The 17,686-nt window shown below is 45.4% G+C and overlaps 1 protein-coding gene across 1 annotated transcript in view; it reads left to right on the top strand.

The window, feature by feature from the left end:
* dhx38 (DEAH (Asp-Glu-Ala-His) box polypeptide 38) overlaps window positions 1–17,686 on the top strand; it is a 47,387-nt gene that overhangs the window by 26,641 nt on the left and 3,060 nt on the right. Inside the window, exons 20-26 of the mRNA XM_063188636.1 lie at window positions 1,154–1,362; window positions 1,924–2,078; window positions 6,470–6,625; window positions 7,250–7,384; window positions 8,531–8,656; window positions 8,946–9,041; window positions 11,679–11,797. Of these exons, the coding sequence (XP_063044706.1) occupies window positions 1,154–1,362; window positions 1,924–2,078; window positions 6,470–6,625; window positions 7,250–7,384; window positions 8,531–8,656; window positions 8,946–9,041; window positions 11,679–11,797 (996 nt within the window). The remainder of the gene's footprint in view (window positions 1–1,153; window positions 1,363–1,923; window positions 2,079–6,469; window positions 6,626–7,249; window positions 7,385–8,530; window positions 8,657–8,945; window positions 9,042–11,678; window positions 11,798–17,686) is intronic.

Raw genomic sequence — 17,686 nt, 5'->3', positions numbered from 1 at the left:
GGAGAAGAGACGGGCAGCTAGCTCATATACATAACTTCATACAGCCGCTTCGCCCCATGGAGCCTCTCCTTCAGAGAGATTAGGCAATCACCAGGACATGGCTGCAGAAAAGCTGCCGCGGTCGCCTCAGACCTATCTCCCTGCCACAGCCCCCCTTAGGTGTGACGCCTAATAAGAAGGAGAATTTAAGCACTCCCCCATACAAAAAGCTGCTTTTTGGTACAGCCGTTCATTGATTGTCAAACGGGGCTCTGTGGTGGCCTTTGCCAAAAAGCACAGGGGTAGTGCCGGTGAATTGAATAGGGAGGGGGGACGCTTTGGTGTGGTACACCCATCCTGCCCATATGGGTGTTGGTAAAGTCCCTAACATACAAGCCCCATGCTGGGGATGTTTTTTATGGGGTTTATGGGGGTGCCAGGCTTCAGACTACCTGCATGCACTTTCATAAGTGAACTAAGGAGAAACTCCTTGTACATGGCAGGGGCTTGATCTTCTTTATAGGAAAATAATCTGCATGTTATTTTTTATTTAAAAAATATATATTTTTCCCCACATGCCTGTCTGCGTGGGTCTACCCCTCCTATTTCCATCTCTGCCCAAATGTAGGTGCAGCTGTGGCCTAACGGTTAGGGTTGCAGCTCTGCTGAATGTAATGTAATGGTTCTTTGCCCCTCAGAATCTCACTGTTTGTGTTTTCTTGTCTTTCCAGTTCTCCTGTCATGCTACAGGCTTTTATACTCAGAGTGCCTATAAGAAAAGAGATGTCTTTCTCAACCTGAATCTCCATTTTCAACTCTGCCTTTTTCCCTGTTTTTTTTGTGTCCTCTTCCCTGCTGTAGGTTGTACAGTAAATTGTGCCCTGCCCTACAAGAATGAGACATTTTTCTCCCTCAGTTAATCTCATCTTCATGTCTTGAAATATTCATCTCATATCTTTTTGTCATCTTTTTACCTGCAGGCTGTACACCCAGCGTGCCTACAAGAACAAGATTCTGTCTCTTCCTGAATCTTCTTCTTAAAACTCTCTTTTTGTTACCATCTCCCCTCCTGCTGACTGCACCCAGGGTGCCCGCTAGAAAAAGATGTTTGGCTCTCTACCTGAACTTTCATCTTCATTTCTGCCCCTTTTACCCCCATCTTCCCTCCTCGTAGGCTGTACACCCAGAGTGCCTACAAGAACGAGATGCTGACGACCACCATCCCGGAGATCCAGCGCACCAACCTGGCCAACGTGGTGCTGCTGCTCAAGTCCCTGGGGGTGCAGGACCTGCTGCTCTTCCACTTCATGGACCCGCCGCCCGAGGACAACATGCTCAACTCCATGTACCAGCTCTGGATCCTGGGGGCACTCGACAACACAGGTGGGGGTGACACAGTGTCTACACAGCGCGTCTCTGTGTGCTTTGACTAGTCCTTATTTTGGTGCATGCAAGTTAATTCATCTACTAAATCCCTAAAAGAGCAGTTTGTTGCCTTTTATTTAACAGAAGAGTTGCGCTTTGACGTTTGCTGTAGTAACTCATTGGTTTCCAGCCATTTTCAAAACAAAGAGCCCCACACTGCCATGACCTTTTCAATATTCTCAGTGTTTTTTCCCCACTGAAATGTAACTTCCACCACCTACAGGATCAGTTCCCTCCATTCCTGTATGTGTACTAGAAGCCTGATTGTTTTAGACAAAGTTGTAGATATGACCAAGGCCTTGCTGTAAAAAATGATAAGCATGTTAGGGTTGTTCGAGGTAGTCAGCCACCATGTCTGTGTTTTTTGGAATGGCGCCATCTGCTGTTCATGAGCCATTATGACATTCTGCTTTCAACCTGTAAAGGCAACAAAATGGTATGAGTGTGTGCATGTCAATGGCATGTATCCAGTGTTGTGTCTGACTCCTACGCTGTGTCTTCTTCTTCTCTCTGGCTCAGGGTCCCTCACCCCTACGGGCCGCCTGATGGTGGAGTTCCCCCTGGACCCCGCTCTGTCCAAGATGCTGATCGTGTCATGTGACATGGGCTGCAGCGCCGATATCCTCATCATCGTCTCCATGCTGTCTGTACCAGCCATCTTCTACCGGCCCAAGGTACAGTAAGCCCTCCATCACGTCTCACCTACACCATATCTGTGTGTCTGTGTGTGTCTCTGTGTGTATGTGCGTGCACACACATTTCTGCAGCATTTGTGTTAGTGCATGTTGCATGAAAGTTGGTAAATTGTGTGTCAAGTCAATTGTATCTCGCTTAGACAAACTAAAAATGTTGATGGGGCGTTGGCGGCATGCCCCGGCCCTGCATCGTTGGTGCAAGGGCCCGTCATCGCTGCTTGCGGCTTTAATTTTGTTATGCCATGCTTTTCCTGCCTACTTGCCGCTGCCCCCACTTTGAAAACCACTGTCCTAAACCATTTCACTACTCACAAAGAAGTACCAGTGCTGCCATCTGGTGTTGATATGAGTCAGTCATTATTATTCTAGCATTGAATGGCCAGTATTACATCTGAAGAACACATACACACAGTGATGGGTTAATATGGCAAATTTAATAATAATAATAATAATAATAATAATAATAACAACAGCAATAATAATAATAAGTCATCATCATCATATGATTATTGATCAAATACATGTTTCTTAATAATTAGCCAAAAATGTCCATCAAATAGTCCGTCATCTGACTCCGCTGTTACGCCTCGCTATGGTAGAAGGGACAAGGCCCCTACGAGGAGCTGGCTGAGTGGCTTTAGTGCCAGGCTGTAACGCAGGGTAGTTGTGCCCCCTCTTGCCAGAGACAGCCTTGTGGCCACTATGGATGGACCTTCCTGCTTTCACTGCTCCATGCTGATTTGGGCAAGCTGAGGCATTCCTGGATCCCTTTTCTGGCAGATTTTCAGCAGAGAAGATCCAGGTTTGTTGCTGCCGTTGAGTGGTCTGGGTGCAGCCACCGCAAGGATCCTAATTTTCTTTGGAGGATCCTCCTTGCAGCGGGTGTCACACTTCCTTTTTCTTGCGCTCACAGCCGATCTCTTTGCCCTCTCTGAGCGAGAGACATAGACATGTACAGGCACGCCAGATGCATCTCCGTTATCCGTGTACACAACATTTACACGGTCAGCAAGCTGACTGCCATCAAGGCCTTTAGTGGTGACCCTAGCCGCCTCCTTTCTTTGCTGCTGCTGAGCCTCCCTCGTCTTCATAGCCTCCCTCTCTGCTCTCATTGAGGGAGAAATGGCCTTGGAGACGTCAAGTGATGCTGGAGTCAGAGGAGAAGGTTGTGACAGGACCTGGCCACAGCTCGATTCTGGAGCAACTTCATCTCCTGAGACAACTTCCTCTTCCATCAGGGCAAACTGTGGTTGAAGACACCATATCAGAGAAAGATCTCCAATGGCAGCAAGCTGATGGCTGTCCAGGCTGTGATAGAAGCCCATGCCGATTGGTTTGGAGACCTCACGGTAGCCGGAAGAGCGGGGCTTGCTAGTCAACAAGGCGCCATCTAGAAAAGAAAGATATACAATATATTAAAAAACCTTGAGCAAGTCAAGTCGGTTTTATTTTCAATTTCTTTACATGCACGGGTGATACAATGAATTTGAAATTACGTTTCTTACTTTCCCATGCAGAAATACGTAGACATACTTTAGGTATGGACATAGAGATAGTATAGACATAGACAGTACACATACAGACATTTAAAGCGTAAGACTGGTCAACAGAAGACATCTAGAGAACATACATTAAAAGAGGTATTTGTTGTGCTTTTCAAAAAATTCTATTGTGACATTCTGTCAAAAAAAGAGAAAAAAGTCGGTAATTGTAGTGACCTTTTTTTTTCATTGTCCCAGTATGACATTCTAATTAGTGTGTAGTTGTTCTGCCCCTGGTTTTGGACTGATATAGAGGGAATGATCTGTCATGAAACATGAAGCTTAAGTTGGATATTTGTTGGTGTTTTGCCGGTATGTCGGTGTGTTTAATGCAGAGTCGAGTCAAAGAAGGTGGATCCACTTTCTTTGGTCGAGTGACATGTTCGTGCTCTTATTTTGACGTGGAGTCCTCGTTGCGCGTGCCTGTTTCTATGGCAGCCGCCGTACACTCTTGCTGATGAAAATAATATCTGAAGAAGCTTCACGTAATGAGTACCGGTAGTTGTTGAAGATAGTCCTAGTGTCCTCTCTAACTCTCTAAGGCAGCAATGTCTGTAAGTGTTTCACAAGCGTTTAATACCTACATATGTAGATTACTTGTATTTATTTTGTCAGCGTTAGAAACTTCACGAGCGCTGTTCTATGCGTTATCTTAACCCTATATTTAGCTTTACCTTACGATGATGCTGACGTTCGTCCCGTATATCACACGACGTAACCCTATTCTGTTGTTATCGTTTGTTATTAGCGTGAATATGTAGTCAATCTACCTGCAATGTGCTGAAGTAATATAAAGTGATGGTTTCACATTTTTTTCTCGCGCAGATGGCTACACGATTGTTGTAATGGCGCAGGTTTCCAGGCAGACGCCTTATAAGTGTTTTTGTTATTCAGTTGCAGTTGCAGTTACAGTTACAGTTGTACACGTTGTTTCTGACAAGGACAATAAACGCCAAGTTTGAGACACGAGTTTAGCTGCCTGTCAAGTCTGTAGGCTACGCACCACTGCTAAACACGCAGATAAGGACAGAACAGTAGTAGTCTCTTACAAAATCTGTGGTAGTATCACATAGAAATAAATAACATTGTGAACATTGGGGGCATAGACCGCTAAAAGTGTGTATATTTATATTGTGTATATTGGTAACATAAATATACACACTTTTAGCGGTCTATGCCCCCAATGTTCACAATGTTATTTATTGTGGATATTGGTAACTAGTTGTTTAAGCTACTGTTTAAGGAATTCAAGACTGAAACTATACTGAAACTATTTGCTTACTTATCTCTTTCTAGTCTCTAGATTTGTTTTATTTTATTTTTTAAAAACAAAGAATTAAACAATAGGCCTACCTTGTTTGTTGCAAAATCCAACATTTTGTGACATTTTCACTAAATGATGTCCTGAATTCTCTGACATTGAAATGTTCAGTATCAGAAACAAAGAAAAGCAGCTGTTCTCTCTCAGTACTTTCAGTAAAGTGAGATTGAACAACAGCATTCTAGTTTGAACATTCTAGTTTGAACATTCTGCCACGAACATTCTAGTTTGAAGATTCTACTTCATATGCTGCCTCATTTATGATGTCATCGCCTGAAGAGAAGCCTATCATTGCTCTCTAGATTCATGTATTCTCTCTGGCCTTCATCATATCTTGGGGTTCAAATGGGCCTGTACATATTCTGAGTAGGTAGACATATCACTAATGATGCACTTGTGTGCTACACTGCAGGCCACTCACAAATTGTGTGAATCACAAAATTGCTATATATCATTGGTTTATTTTATAGGCATTTGAAATGACCTCCTGGGCCAAATGAATGACACTAAGGGCCTAATTTTGCCCCCTCTCCTTTTCAGTGCATATAATTATGGTCTAGGTCTATATTTACTTTATTTAAATTTGTTTTTCATCAGAGTGCAAAATAACTTATGATGGCTTAAAATAAATGTCTCCTTCCATTCATTGTTAGGCCTCCCTTATTTTAGTAGGCCTAGGCTCTGCTTATAACTTTTACCTGAATATGCGACTAATGTGTACCGTATAACCAGATTTGTTAGAAAGAAAGAAAATATTGTCATATGCCACTTTTTTGGAATACAAATAACACATTGATTTATTTTTGGCATTAGATGAAAAGATGTTTAGAGAGATTAACACCACAATATTATTCTAAATGAGGATGAGAAAAAGACCCAAATGATATAGATATAAATAGAATTCATGAACTTACACTTCACACATTTTTGGCAGCGGTTATGAATTTGACAGGGTTGTTTTTTAAATTCAACAACGAGGGTAGCCTATAGGCCGCCTGCTGATGAGCAACTTTTTAGGTGAAATGCACTTGGGTGTTGGAGCTGGTGCAGGGGTGTATCCAGCTTCTGATGACAGCTGAGCTTTGATAACACAGACGTTGGTTTTAGGAACAATTAACTTGCCTAGTCTACAAGTTCCAGGGGGAAGAATATTGGTACTGCCAGTGTTGCCAGATTGGGCGGTTACCCGGGCTACTTGGAATGGTCGTCTGCGGGTAAAAATGGGGAAAATGGACCATTTGGCGTTTTTTCTGCAGTTTTGTGCCCATAGAAATCGATGCAATTTGTTGAAATTGGGCGGAATTTAGCGCATTTTGGCGGTTTTTGATGACCTTTTGGGCGGGATTTGATCACACACATCTGGCAACACTGGGTACCGCACCTTGTGCAGCAATTATATGTTTCCATGTGCAACCACTGACAACTCAGTACATTATCAAATCTAATGCAGTGAATTGCATCTCGATACTAGCATAGAAAACTTTCTTGTTTTTGATATTGTTGTTTAGGGTCGAGAGGAGGAGAGCGACCAGGTGAGGGAGAAGTTTGCGGTGCCCGAGAGCGATCATCTGACATACCTGAACGTCTACCTGCAGTGGAAGAACAACAACTACTCCAGCATCTGGTGCAACGAGCATTTCATCCACACCAAGGCCATGCGCAAGGTACTCTCAAACTGTACCCTGCTTCTCGAAAGCATCATTGCTAAAAGTTAGCAACTTTGTTGGTTGCCTATGAGAAATAGCATTACAATAAAGTAAGTTGCTAACTTGGTTAGCAATGACGATGTTGAGAAATGCACCCCTGATCTGCTTACTGTACACCTGCCAAAATCGGTAAACGGTAACTTATTCAATGTTAAGAATGCTCTGTAGTTTAATGCCATCAAAATTTTTGCTGATACAAGATTAGGGAATTTCCACCACTTAAGATATTTTAACTGCATAAGAGTTAGTGATCCTTGCTGCCTGCAAAAAGGGCTGAGACTAGTTAACCCAGACTGAGATGTGGTAGAGTTAGGGGGAGTTACTGTAGATCTCTTGTTCTGTGTTATTTTGTGGCCATGCTTGTGGTATTGTCTCTTCTCAGGTCTAAAAAAATGAGTATATAGGCCCTAATGTAATTTAAGTATATAATGTGTGTGTGCGTGTGTGTGTGTGCGTGTGTGTGCGTGTGTGTGCGTGTGTGTGCGTGCGTGTGCGTGCGTGTGCGTGCGTGTGCGTGCGTGCGCGGTGTGTGTGTGTGTGTGTGTGTGTGTGCGTGTGTGTGTGTGTGTGTGTGTTCTGCAGGTGCGAGAGGTGCGAGCCCAGCTGAAGGACATCATGGTGCAGCAGCGTATGAACATGGTGTCCTGCGGCTCTGACTGGGACATCATCAGGAAGTGCATCTGTGCTGCCTACTTCCACCAGGCCGCCAAGCTCAAGGTACACCAGCTTTAAGCCTGGCTCAAACTACACGACTAGCGATTATGTGTCCGATTTTGACGTCGGGGTGCACCGCACACTAGAAGAGAATCGCAACTGTCAATCTTATCGCTGCTCGCAGCCACCGAGACAATGCCCGACGTTCTATTTCCAGTCGCAAATATCAAACAGTGTTTGATTTCTACGACTTGCGATCAGCGACTCTTTGAGCTGCTAAAGTTCTATCTTAGAACGTCGCCCACGACGAGGACATCTTCCCCGACAATCGCTTGCGATGGTCCTGGGTGGTAACGTTCCAGCGATAGTCGTAACGGGGGTTTTCAGCCGAGAATCGGGCCGATAGTCGCGTAGTTTGAGCCAGGCTTTACTGTGGCTACCTCACTATCTCAAGGTACACCAGCTTTACTGTGGCTACCTCACTATCTCAAGGTACACCAGCTTTACTGTGGCTACCTCAGTTCCTCAAGGTACACCAGCTTTACTGTATCCACTTAATTATCCACGACTGCAACGGCCGCACTATTTCTATTTGATTAGCAGTTGCTAATGCTAAATCATTCAGAAGTGTTGTGACCTAAGAGGAATTAACAGACCAAAAGAAAAATAACAACGTTGAAATGGACAGGGTTATTGCGCGTGGTAATGAAGTGGATACAGGGCTGATGGTGTTCAGCCTGATTTCAGGCTTGACTGATACTGCAAAAATAAAACAAATATCTAGTCATAGCCGTGAGGTTTTTCTTATGTAAGCTCATGATTTCCGTACTATCTGGCCTGTGTATATGATGATTCCAAAATCATTGCAGTGGTTCCTCAACTTGCGGTGTGAAAGGATCCTTCTGAATTCACTGCAGGTTCTCTCCATGGGCTAAAGCTGCACAAAGCAATTTGTTTCCCCCCTTAGTTCTCTGAGAGACAAATTTGCCTCCAATTTAATGACTACAAAAACTGCTTAGTATTGCTGTGCCGGTATTTGCTGTGTCATTATTTGTGTAAACCTATTGGACAAGCTTCTTGTAAAGCCTAGTTATTCATTTTTAAATTACATTCAATACAATATATGAGATGATTATTTATCTAGGTCCGTATCCCTATATAAATTGTGTGTGTGTGTGCGTGTGCGTGCGTGCGTGCGTGTGTTTGCAGGGCATCGGTGAGTATGTGAATGTGCGGACGGGCATGCCGTGCCACCTGCACCCCACCAGCTCTCTGTTCGGGATGGGCTACACGCCCGACTACATCACCTACCACGAGCTGGTCATGACCACCAAGGTACAGTGCTTCAGCTTTATGTACAGTGCTTTTTATTGTGCTTAACATAGCACAGACCTTTACAGCAGCCTTTAAAATATGGATACATACAACAAAGATATTTTGTTGATACATTTTTCGAAGTTTACATTCATTTATCCATCGGTAACTTTTTTTGTGCATGGAAAGATCTTATTTTCAGTCATGCCGTTGTTGTCAAAGCTCAATTCCTGTGCTATCCAAGTTGCTACGCATGTGCTGTGAGTGTGTGTTTGTGTCTAACGTGTGTTTTCTTTGTGCTGGCGTGCAGGAGTACATGCAGTGTGTGACAGCGGTGGACGGGGAGTGGCTGGCTGAGCTGGGGCCCATGTTCTACAGCATCAAGCACGCCGGCAAGAGCAGAACGGTACGACACACATACTTCACACACATCTCAACACCTCCACAATACCTCCCCCCACTCCCTCCTCCCTCCTCCATCCAAACACCTCCTCAATGCCACACTCCACACACATCTAAACACCTCCCCAGTGCCACTCCACACACATCTAAACACCTCCCCAGTGCCAATGGGCAGTCATGGGTGAGCGGTTAGGGCGTCAGACTTGCATCCCAGAGGTTGCTGGTTCGACTCCCGACCCGCCAGGTTGGTGGGGGGAGTAATCAACCAGTGCTCTCCCCCATCCTCCTCCATGACTGAGGTACCCTGAGCATGGTACCGTCCCACCGCACTGCTCCACATGAGGCGCCACTGAGGGCTGCCCCCTTGCACGGGTGAGGCATGAATGCAATTTCGCTGTGTGCAGTGTTCACTTGTGTGCTGTGGAGTGCTGTGTCACAATGACAATGGGAGTTGGAGTTTCCCAATGGGCTTTCACTTTTCACTTTCACTAGCAGGGCTCTAAATTAACGCACGCCAACACGCCAAATGCGGGTGAAAATCAATTTTGGCTAGTAGAAAAAATCATCCACTAGCCAAATTGGCCGGTAGACTCTAGCGCGCGCCCGAACGTCAAAACCGCTGCCAGCACAGATCTGTGGCTGACTGCCGTCTGATGAACGTAAAACGGCGCCTACATTACCCATGAACATTAGGCCTACCGTCATGATGTAGCCCACACCCATTGGCTGGCCGTTAATCACAATAACGCAGCTTCACATTCATTGGCTGCGTGTTAGATGCCCGCGCTGGAACTACTGTTGATCAAATATTTTCAATGAGCGGACTAGCGCGGATTACTTCGGTTTTGTAGGTTTTTGGACGGCTGAAAAAGAATGTGGCAGTGGTTAGAGAAAGGTAATGTGTCGGCGAATGCAACTTGCAACTGTAGTGACGCTGAAATGGAGTGGTGGTGGTGGTGGAGCGAAAACGGCATGAGTGGAGGAGCATGACAGCTGTCTGTCAAAACCGTGTAGCCCCCCTGCTGTCAGAAGTCGTCTGATATTTGCGAGGTCCTCGCAACTACCGTACCCACGATGGAGTTGTCGTTTCCTAATAATGCCCACGCCATCGGAAAGACCATGCACGAGTTTGACATGGATGAACGAGTAAGTGAAAAAAAAAAACGGTAACAAAAAACTAGCGACGCTATGAAAGTAGCAAAGTAAGCTGGTGGTCTCCGTGATGTTATTGGATGTATACTAGTTTAGACATAGCGTCGCCTAAATTATTGTCATTCCAAGCGCATGATATTAGAGTGAAGCAAGTATTAATCCTGCAGGAACCTAAAGGTGTGAAGCAGCAGCAGCAGCAGCATAAAGAAACACACAATGCAGACATCATACACATCGCACTGAGTTGGCTGTGTGTGTGCGTGTGTGTGTGTGTGTCCTCCTCTTCTCCTCCCCACCCCTCTCTTCTGTGCATTGTCCATGGCATTTGGCCTAGTGTGTGAAGTTTAAGTGATACTGTGTGGGGGATATGAGGTTTTGTAGTGTTTGGCTAGTGTATGTTGAAAGTCTGGTATGTGTGCAACATGTGTGTTGAAGGCATGCTGTTTTTGTGTGAGGTGTAGGCCTATACTGCATGTGAGGTTTGAGTGATGGTGTAATAGGCTAGTGTTTGGCTATGGTCCAGCGTAGGTCTGGTATGTGAAAGGCATGTGTGATGCAATTCACTGTTTTCAGAGGAAATTGAATAAAAAATCATGAAAATGCAGGTAATAAAAATAATTACTAAATAGTTATAGAATAAACTGAACAGTGAAATATGTTGAGTATAATGTTTATATTGTTTATCTGTGTTGAGGATATAGTTTAATGGAATAATTAAAAGCAACATAATTAACGCATGGTTTATTTTGGTGAGATAAAAAAATGGCTAGTTGACCTTCCATTTGGCTGGTAAGAAAAAATGTCTACTAGCCAAATTGGCTGGTGGTGGAAAAAGTTAATTTAGAGCCCTGTTCACTAGTATTCCAAGAACATAGCTAAGTGATAAACCTGCCTAAGTTAAGCTACATAAAGTGGTAAACCTGCTAATAGACAGCCTGCAGGCATCCTCCAGTCAATAAAATAAGGACTCTAGCTCTTCTATTAGATGGTTTACCACTACCTGAAGATGAATCTAACCAGGTTCTTGGAATACTCACATACACCACCAGAAGCCTACAGCAGCATACACTGTAGAGTTGCTAAAGGGAGACCACCTGCTGACACACTAGATCCTCATATTTACATACTTTCATATTTACAGGGAATGAGAAGGTTAACTGTTCAACCACTTGCAGTGTAATGCACCATGTAGAGAACAAAGCATGCGCCGTATATTAAGCGTACACCAGTGTTGTTTTCGTAGTGTTTATAGTACACAGTATGCATGACCGTTTGGTATGTTTGAAATTATTCAGTGTATTTCAGCAGCGTTGCAATAGGAGGCACGTCCTCAACGTACTCTGAGAATTCAAATTATGATTTCAAATCAAACTACATGGCGAATGTCTATACTTCCTGGTGGAGAACTCAAGATCTCTCTCTCTCTCTCTCTCTTCTCTTCTCTTCTCTTCTCTTCTCTTCTCTTCTCTTCTCTTCTCTCTCTCTGCAGGAGAACCGGCGTCGTGCCAAGGAGGAGATCACCAACATGGAGGAGGAGATGTCCATGGCTGAGGAGCAGATCAAAGCACGCAAGGAGGAGCAGGACAGGAAGAACAACCTGGGCATCAAGTAAGCCTCAACACACACACACACACACACACACACACACACAGACACACACACACACACACACACACACACACACACACACACACACACACACACACACACACACACACACACACACACACACACACACACACACACACACAACCTGGGCATCAAGTAGGCCTCCTGAACAAGTAGGCCTCCTCAACACACACACACACACACACACACACACACACACACACACACACACACACACACACACACACACACACACACACACACACACACACACACACACACACACACACACACACACAACCTGGGCATCAAGTAGGCCTCCTCAACACACACACACACACACACACACACACACACACACACACACACACACACACACACACACACACACACAACCTGGGCATCAAGTAGGCCTCCTCAACACACACACACACACACACACACACACACACACACACACACACACACACACACACACACACACACACACACACACACACACACACACACACACACACACACACAACCTGGGCATCAAGTAAGCCTCAACACACACACACACACACACACACACACACACACACACACACACACACACACACACACACACACACACACACACACACGGTTTATTTCTGTGCCTGCACATCATTAACATGACGCATACTATTACCAAAGTGTTTTGCTGAGGGGTCCAGAGCCTGCGGGAGCCTAATGGCTACCTGTACCCCCCCCTGATGAGAAAGAAAGCAGGGAGTGGAGTGAAGTGGCGAGGTGGTGGGGCCAGAGAGCTGGGGTGGGCTGGGGTGGTTGGCTGGTTTAACGCTGACGCACCTGTTTATCCGGAGCCCTTCGGTGCTTCTATTAGGCCTGCAGACTGGCGTTTTAACACAGTAGGGCCGCATAATTGCCACAGTAGGATGAGGCGTGATGAAAATGGCTCCTAATTGCCGGTCTAAACTGGGGGGTACGGGAAGGGGCTTAAATTATTATTCAACTCCTCTGTGCGTGTGGAGGTGTTTAATGGACCTGGAGGTGGGTAGAGCATCTAATCAGAAGTTTAGAGGTTTGAAGTCCCAGTAGACCTGATTCTCAAGAGGCAGCCACACCAATAATGCTATGCTTTAAACAGCAACACATCCACTGATGTCACTCACTGTAGTTATATAGTTTATACATTCACACATACGCACGTGCACACAATCACGCACATACACGACCATCTTCAGCAGAGAGGATCTCTTCTCCTGGCCATTTTGGCATCCTCATTCATCCTTTTTTGCCCGCTCAACTTATTCGCACCTTATTTTTCTCTTCTCCACCCCTCTACTCGCTCTTTCTCATTCTGTCTCTCTCTCTCTCTCTTATTCCCCCCCGCTCTCTCTCCCCATCTCTCCCACTATCTCTCTCTCTCCCTGTCTCTCGCTCTCCCCCTCCCTCTTCGTCTGTGATTCTCTTTGTCTTCTTGATGAGCTTTTCTCACCTCTTGTCTCCACATGAGGGGAACAGAAATAATATTGACTCCTGGCTGACCCCCATTACTGTAGCAATTTCCACCGGGCCACTGTGGAGACGGAGCGCCTGTGCTAAGAGAGAGATGGAAGAGAGAGAGATGGAAGAGACAGAGAGAGAGAAAGATGGAGAGAGTGAGAGAGGAGGAATAGAGGGATAGATAAAACGGCTTTCATTTTCTGATGAACCCCCTTCCGCAACCGCCCCCCATCTTCCCCACCACCCCGCCCCAAATTAATTTTTGCACACCTCTCTCTCCGTCTGTCTGTCAGGAGTGTGTGGCAGTCGAAAGGAGATGAGTTCCACTAGCGATGAGCACTTTATTAATTAATCAGTCGTGTTTATCTGCAAGCCCCAAAAGCCTATTGTCTGGGCATATGGCAATCTCCTCCTCACCAAGATGTTTGTGATAATCTTATTAAATCGTGATGGGATTGCCATTCATGTGGGTGATGTATTTTCTTTTTTAACTTTTATTTATTTTATTATAAGATAATTTGAAGGTCCTCTTTCAGGAGCGCCTTGGGCATGGCTCCTTTCATTGCCTCAAGAATGAATGTGATCCATGGATTTATATATTTTTATTTATATTTCATTATTTAAAACACAGAGCCCCCATGCATAGCCAGTTTCCACATGCTTGTGATGTGCAGTCATAAGTACTCCAATGGGATAAATCACTCCACCAAGTCAACTTGATGAAACGGCAGTAACATTGTTCACAGAATACACAATCAATAAACCAAAGCCAACCAGAGTGCAGCATTTTTCGGATGATTTCATTCTTTATTTTCATGAGCTGATGCTTTAGAGGTCCTCTTTCCACAGTTTTGTGGCTCCTGCCATGGCATACCGTCCTCAGTGGTTCAGTTCTTATTAACTACACCACACATCACTGTGCCATCGCACCGAAGTGAGTTGAATAGACACACAGTCGGATGGATTTTTCCTATTGAGTCCCAATAACAGAAGAGCGAGTCGTAAACTGGGGGCCCTTTTCACCAGCATAGAAAGGGGAAGTAGTGTAAACACGACAACAGAACTAACCAACATGAATTGCCAAGGTTACTCTCTGTTGTATGAGCAGAGAGCTTAGTGGACCTCACAGGAAATAGAGAATAGAATAGGGCTCTCAGCGATGGTTTTTCTTTTTTTGTGTGTGTAGATATCCAGTGTTTGTACATTTGCCTGATCAATGGAGATGAGGAGGTTGTGTTATTGAGGAAGGCTGTGTGTGATTGTGCTTCCATTATCACAATCTCCTCTCTTGCCTGAAAGGCTCGGGTTACAACACACCTGGCAGTTGAAAAGGAGAGGCCTTCTAGCGCACACACACATGGACAGACAGCCACGTGCACACACGTGGACAAGCACACTAGCACGCAAACGGAGACACACACACACGCACACACACACACACACACACACACACACACACACACTACACAGACTGTCTGTCTGTCTGTCTGTCTCGCTCTCTCTCTCTCTCTCTCTGTCACACACACATACAGACTGGGACCACTCACAAAAAAAATCGTCCTCTGTCTGCACTCTGCCTCCCAAACTCCACATAGCATTAGGAGCCATGCAGCCGGCACATTAGCCTGAATTTGGCTTTCATCTCACTGAGTGTGTAGTCTAGCCCACCTCTTGCCGCATCATAGCCCACCCCACTATAATACTCCTTCATCCATGCAGCTATGTCTGGATACCCCTCACCCCCCACCCTAATTTCAACAACTCTCCACTAGTACCACCCCATTTGCCCATGTGCCCCCCTTCCCCCTCCTTCACTCTTCCTGGTTCACTGTGATCTGAGGATCACTTCTGCTACAAAGCCCCTGGAGTGGTTTTTGAGGAGAACGAGAGAGAGAGAGAGACAGTCAGACAGACAGAGCGAGAAAGGGGGCAGCCTGGGTCAATGCTCGCTTTTTTGTTAGTGCTGCTCTCAAAAAAACAAGCCCGTAGACGACATAAAACAACAAGCCTCCTTTGCATGGGCCGCAATTTAGATAAAAAAAAATAACAACAACAAAGTAAAAGAATGGGAGGAGGGCAGAGGGGATTGAGTGATATGCCGTGTCTGACCCACCAAAGGGTGGGGGGGGACTGAAGGAGAGAGAGATTGAAAGCATATTGATTGCCTAAGAGAGATGACAAGAGACAAGAGGTAGGAGATGCTGCTGCTGCTGCCACGTCCAGGGTGGTATGTACCGTATGAACTTACCTGCTGGGTACTGGGGTGAAGTCTGATGGCCACCGAGGGGTGTGTGTGTGTGTGTGTGTGTGTGTGTGTGTGTGTGTGTGTGTGTGTGTGTGTGTGTGAGCGAGTGTGTGTGTGTGAGCGAGTGCGTGTGTGTGAGCGAGTGCGTGTGTGTGAGCGAGTGCGAGTGCGTGTGTGTGAGCGAGTGTGCGTGAGCGAGTGTGCGTGAGCGAGTGTGCGTGAGCGAGTGTGTATGTATGTGACGGGTGTGTTATGGGTGTGTATTAGAGTTGCACCGATACCATTTTTTGGCCCCGATACGATACCTGATACTCGACTGTGCAGTATCGGCCGATGCCGATACTACTCTGGTTAAAATGTATAGTATATAGGCTTTATGAAGAGCTGCATAGGCTACTACTTGGATGTAACATCATTGCTATCATGGCTTTGTTAGGCTGCTGCCTACCTTTGTGAAACAGGAAAAAGACTAATACTGTACAAAGTGAATCCAGTAGAACTTTTTATACTTTTAAAAATACCTCTGATATCGAAATATAATATAAAAAGTTCAAGGCTGCGTTCAAGTGTCATACGAGCATCTGTAAATGGTATCGGTGCCCTATTTGTTGGTACTCGCCGATACCGATACCACCATTTTAGTGCAGTATCGGGGCCCCGGCCGATACTGGTATCGGTATCGGTGCAACACTAGTGTGTATGTGATTGGTCTGAAGGGTGTGTGTGCGTGTGCGTGTTGGCTGTGTCTGCGTGCTTGTGTGTGTCATTTGATGAAGGGAGGCAGTTGGTTGTGAGGTCAGGGCCTTCTGGGTGTAATTGCGGTGGCTGCGTGGTCCTGACGTGATGTGGTGTGGAGGGGTGCTGCTTGGTAGTGGCTACCGCATGGCTGTGCTGTGCTGTGCTGTGGTGTGGTGTGGAGGAGGGACTGCAGCTTGGTAGCGGCCGGGCTGTAATTAAAGATGATAGATTGCGCTGTCATGGCGCGCAGCACCGCAGCGGCCCTCGGAGAGACGGACTGTCCTCCTCTACTCTCCCCTGTCCTCACTTTCAGCACTTCTCACCCCCCCCCCCCCCCCTCCATCCATCCAGCCCGTCTATCTGTCTCATGGCTCTCGTTCATATCGCTGTCTCAACGCTCCTTCCATTGCAGCCCTGTCCTGTCTCTGGCATTCACTCATATTGCTGTCTCACCCCCCCTCTTTTCACTCAAACCTGTCTATCTGTCTCTGTTTCCCTCACTCATTACTGTCTCACCCCCACCTTTCATTCAACCTTGTATAAATCTCTCTCCGCCTCTTTCTCTTTCTCGCTCCCACTACTGTGATCTAGCCATCTGTCTCTGGCTCTCTTACTCATTGCTGTCTCACCCCCACCTTCTCTGCGGTTCTGTCTAAATCTCTCTCAAGCTCACTTTCGCTGCTGTCTTACCCTCCCCAGCCTCCTGCCTATCTCTAGATTCTATTACCAGTACTCATATTAGTGTCTCACCCCCTTCCCTACAGCCATGTCTCCCCCTCATATTCCATCCCCACCTGTCTCACTCACTATTTCTAGCTCACTCACGACTGTCTTACCCTCCTTCCAGCCAGCCACCCATATGTCTGTTCTCTCTCTGACTTATTCACACTACTGTTTGCCCAATTTAGGAAAAAAAATGTTGAAAAGAAAAAACAATTAAACAAACACCCTGGTCATAAATGACTCTGAAACCGCTGAGGTTCTTGTCACTATAAGGTCTCTATGAAATCAACTGAGAGACAAATTTGTATTGAGGGGAGTAAGTTTTAGTTGCTCATGCTTATCAGAGATGGTGTATTTAGTCTTTCATCATGGTTGTGGTAAATGCATAAGTAGAGCTTTTAAACATAATTCATTTTGCAGTCAGATCAGTGCAGGGGCATACAGTTGAGGACGATATTATTAGCCCCCCCTCCTGAAATTAGACATATCTCTTCATTGATCATTGAGAATGATCATTATTAATAAATGTATGTTATTCTGGAAACGAATACACCATGGAGATAGTATCCAATAAGTTCAATTTGGACTTTTCCATTTTCACAATGAGTTTAAACAAAAAAGTGTAAAAATGGCAAGGACAAAATTATTAGCCCCCTTATCATTAATAGTCAATACAGTGCCATTTATGAATA

This window comes from Engraulis encrasicolus, chromosome 22 (assembly GCF_034702125.1).
Source record: "Engraulis encrasicolus isolate BLACKSEA-1 chromosome 22, IST_EnEncr_1.0, whole genome shotgun sequence".
Lineage (NCBI taxonomy): Eukaryota > Metazoa > Chordata > Actinopteri > Clupeiformes > Engraulidae > Engraulis > Engraulis encrasicolus.
Note: the sequence above shows the minus strand (reverse complement) of the source record. Positions and strands in the feature narration are given on the sequence as shown.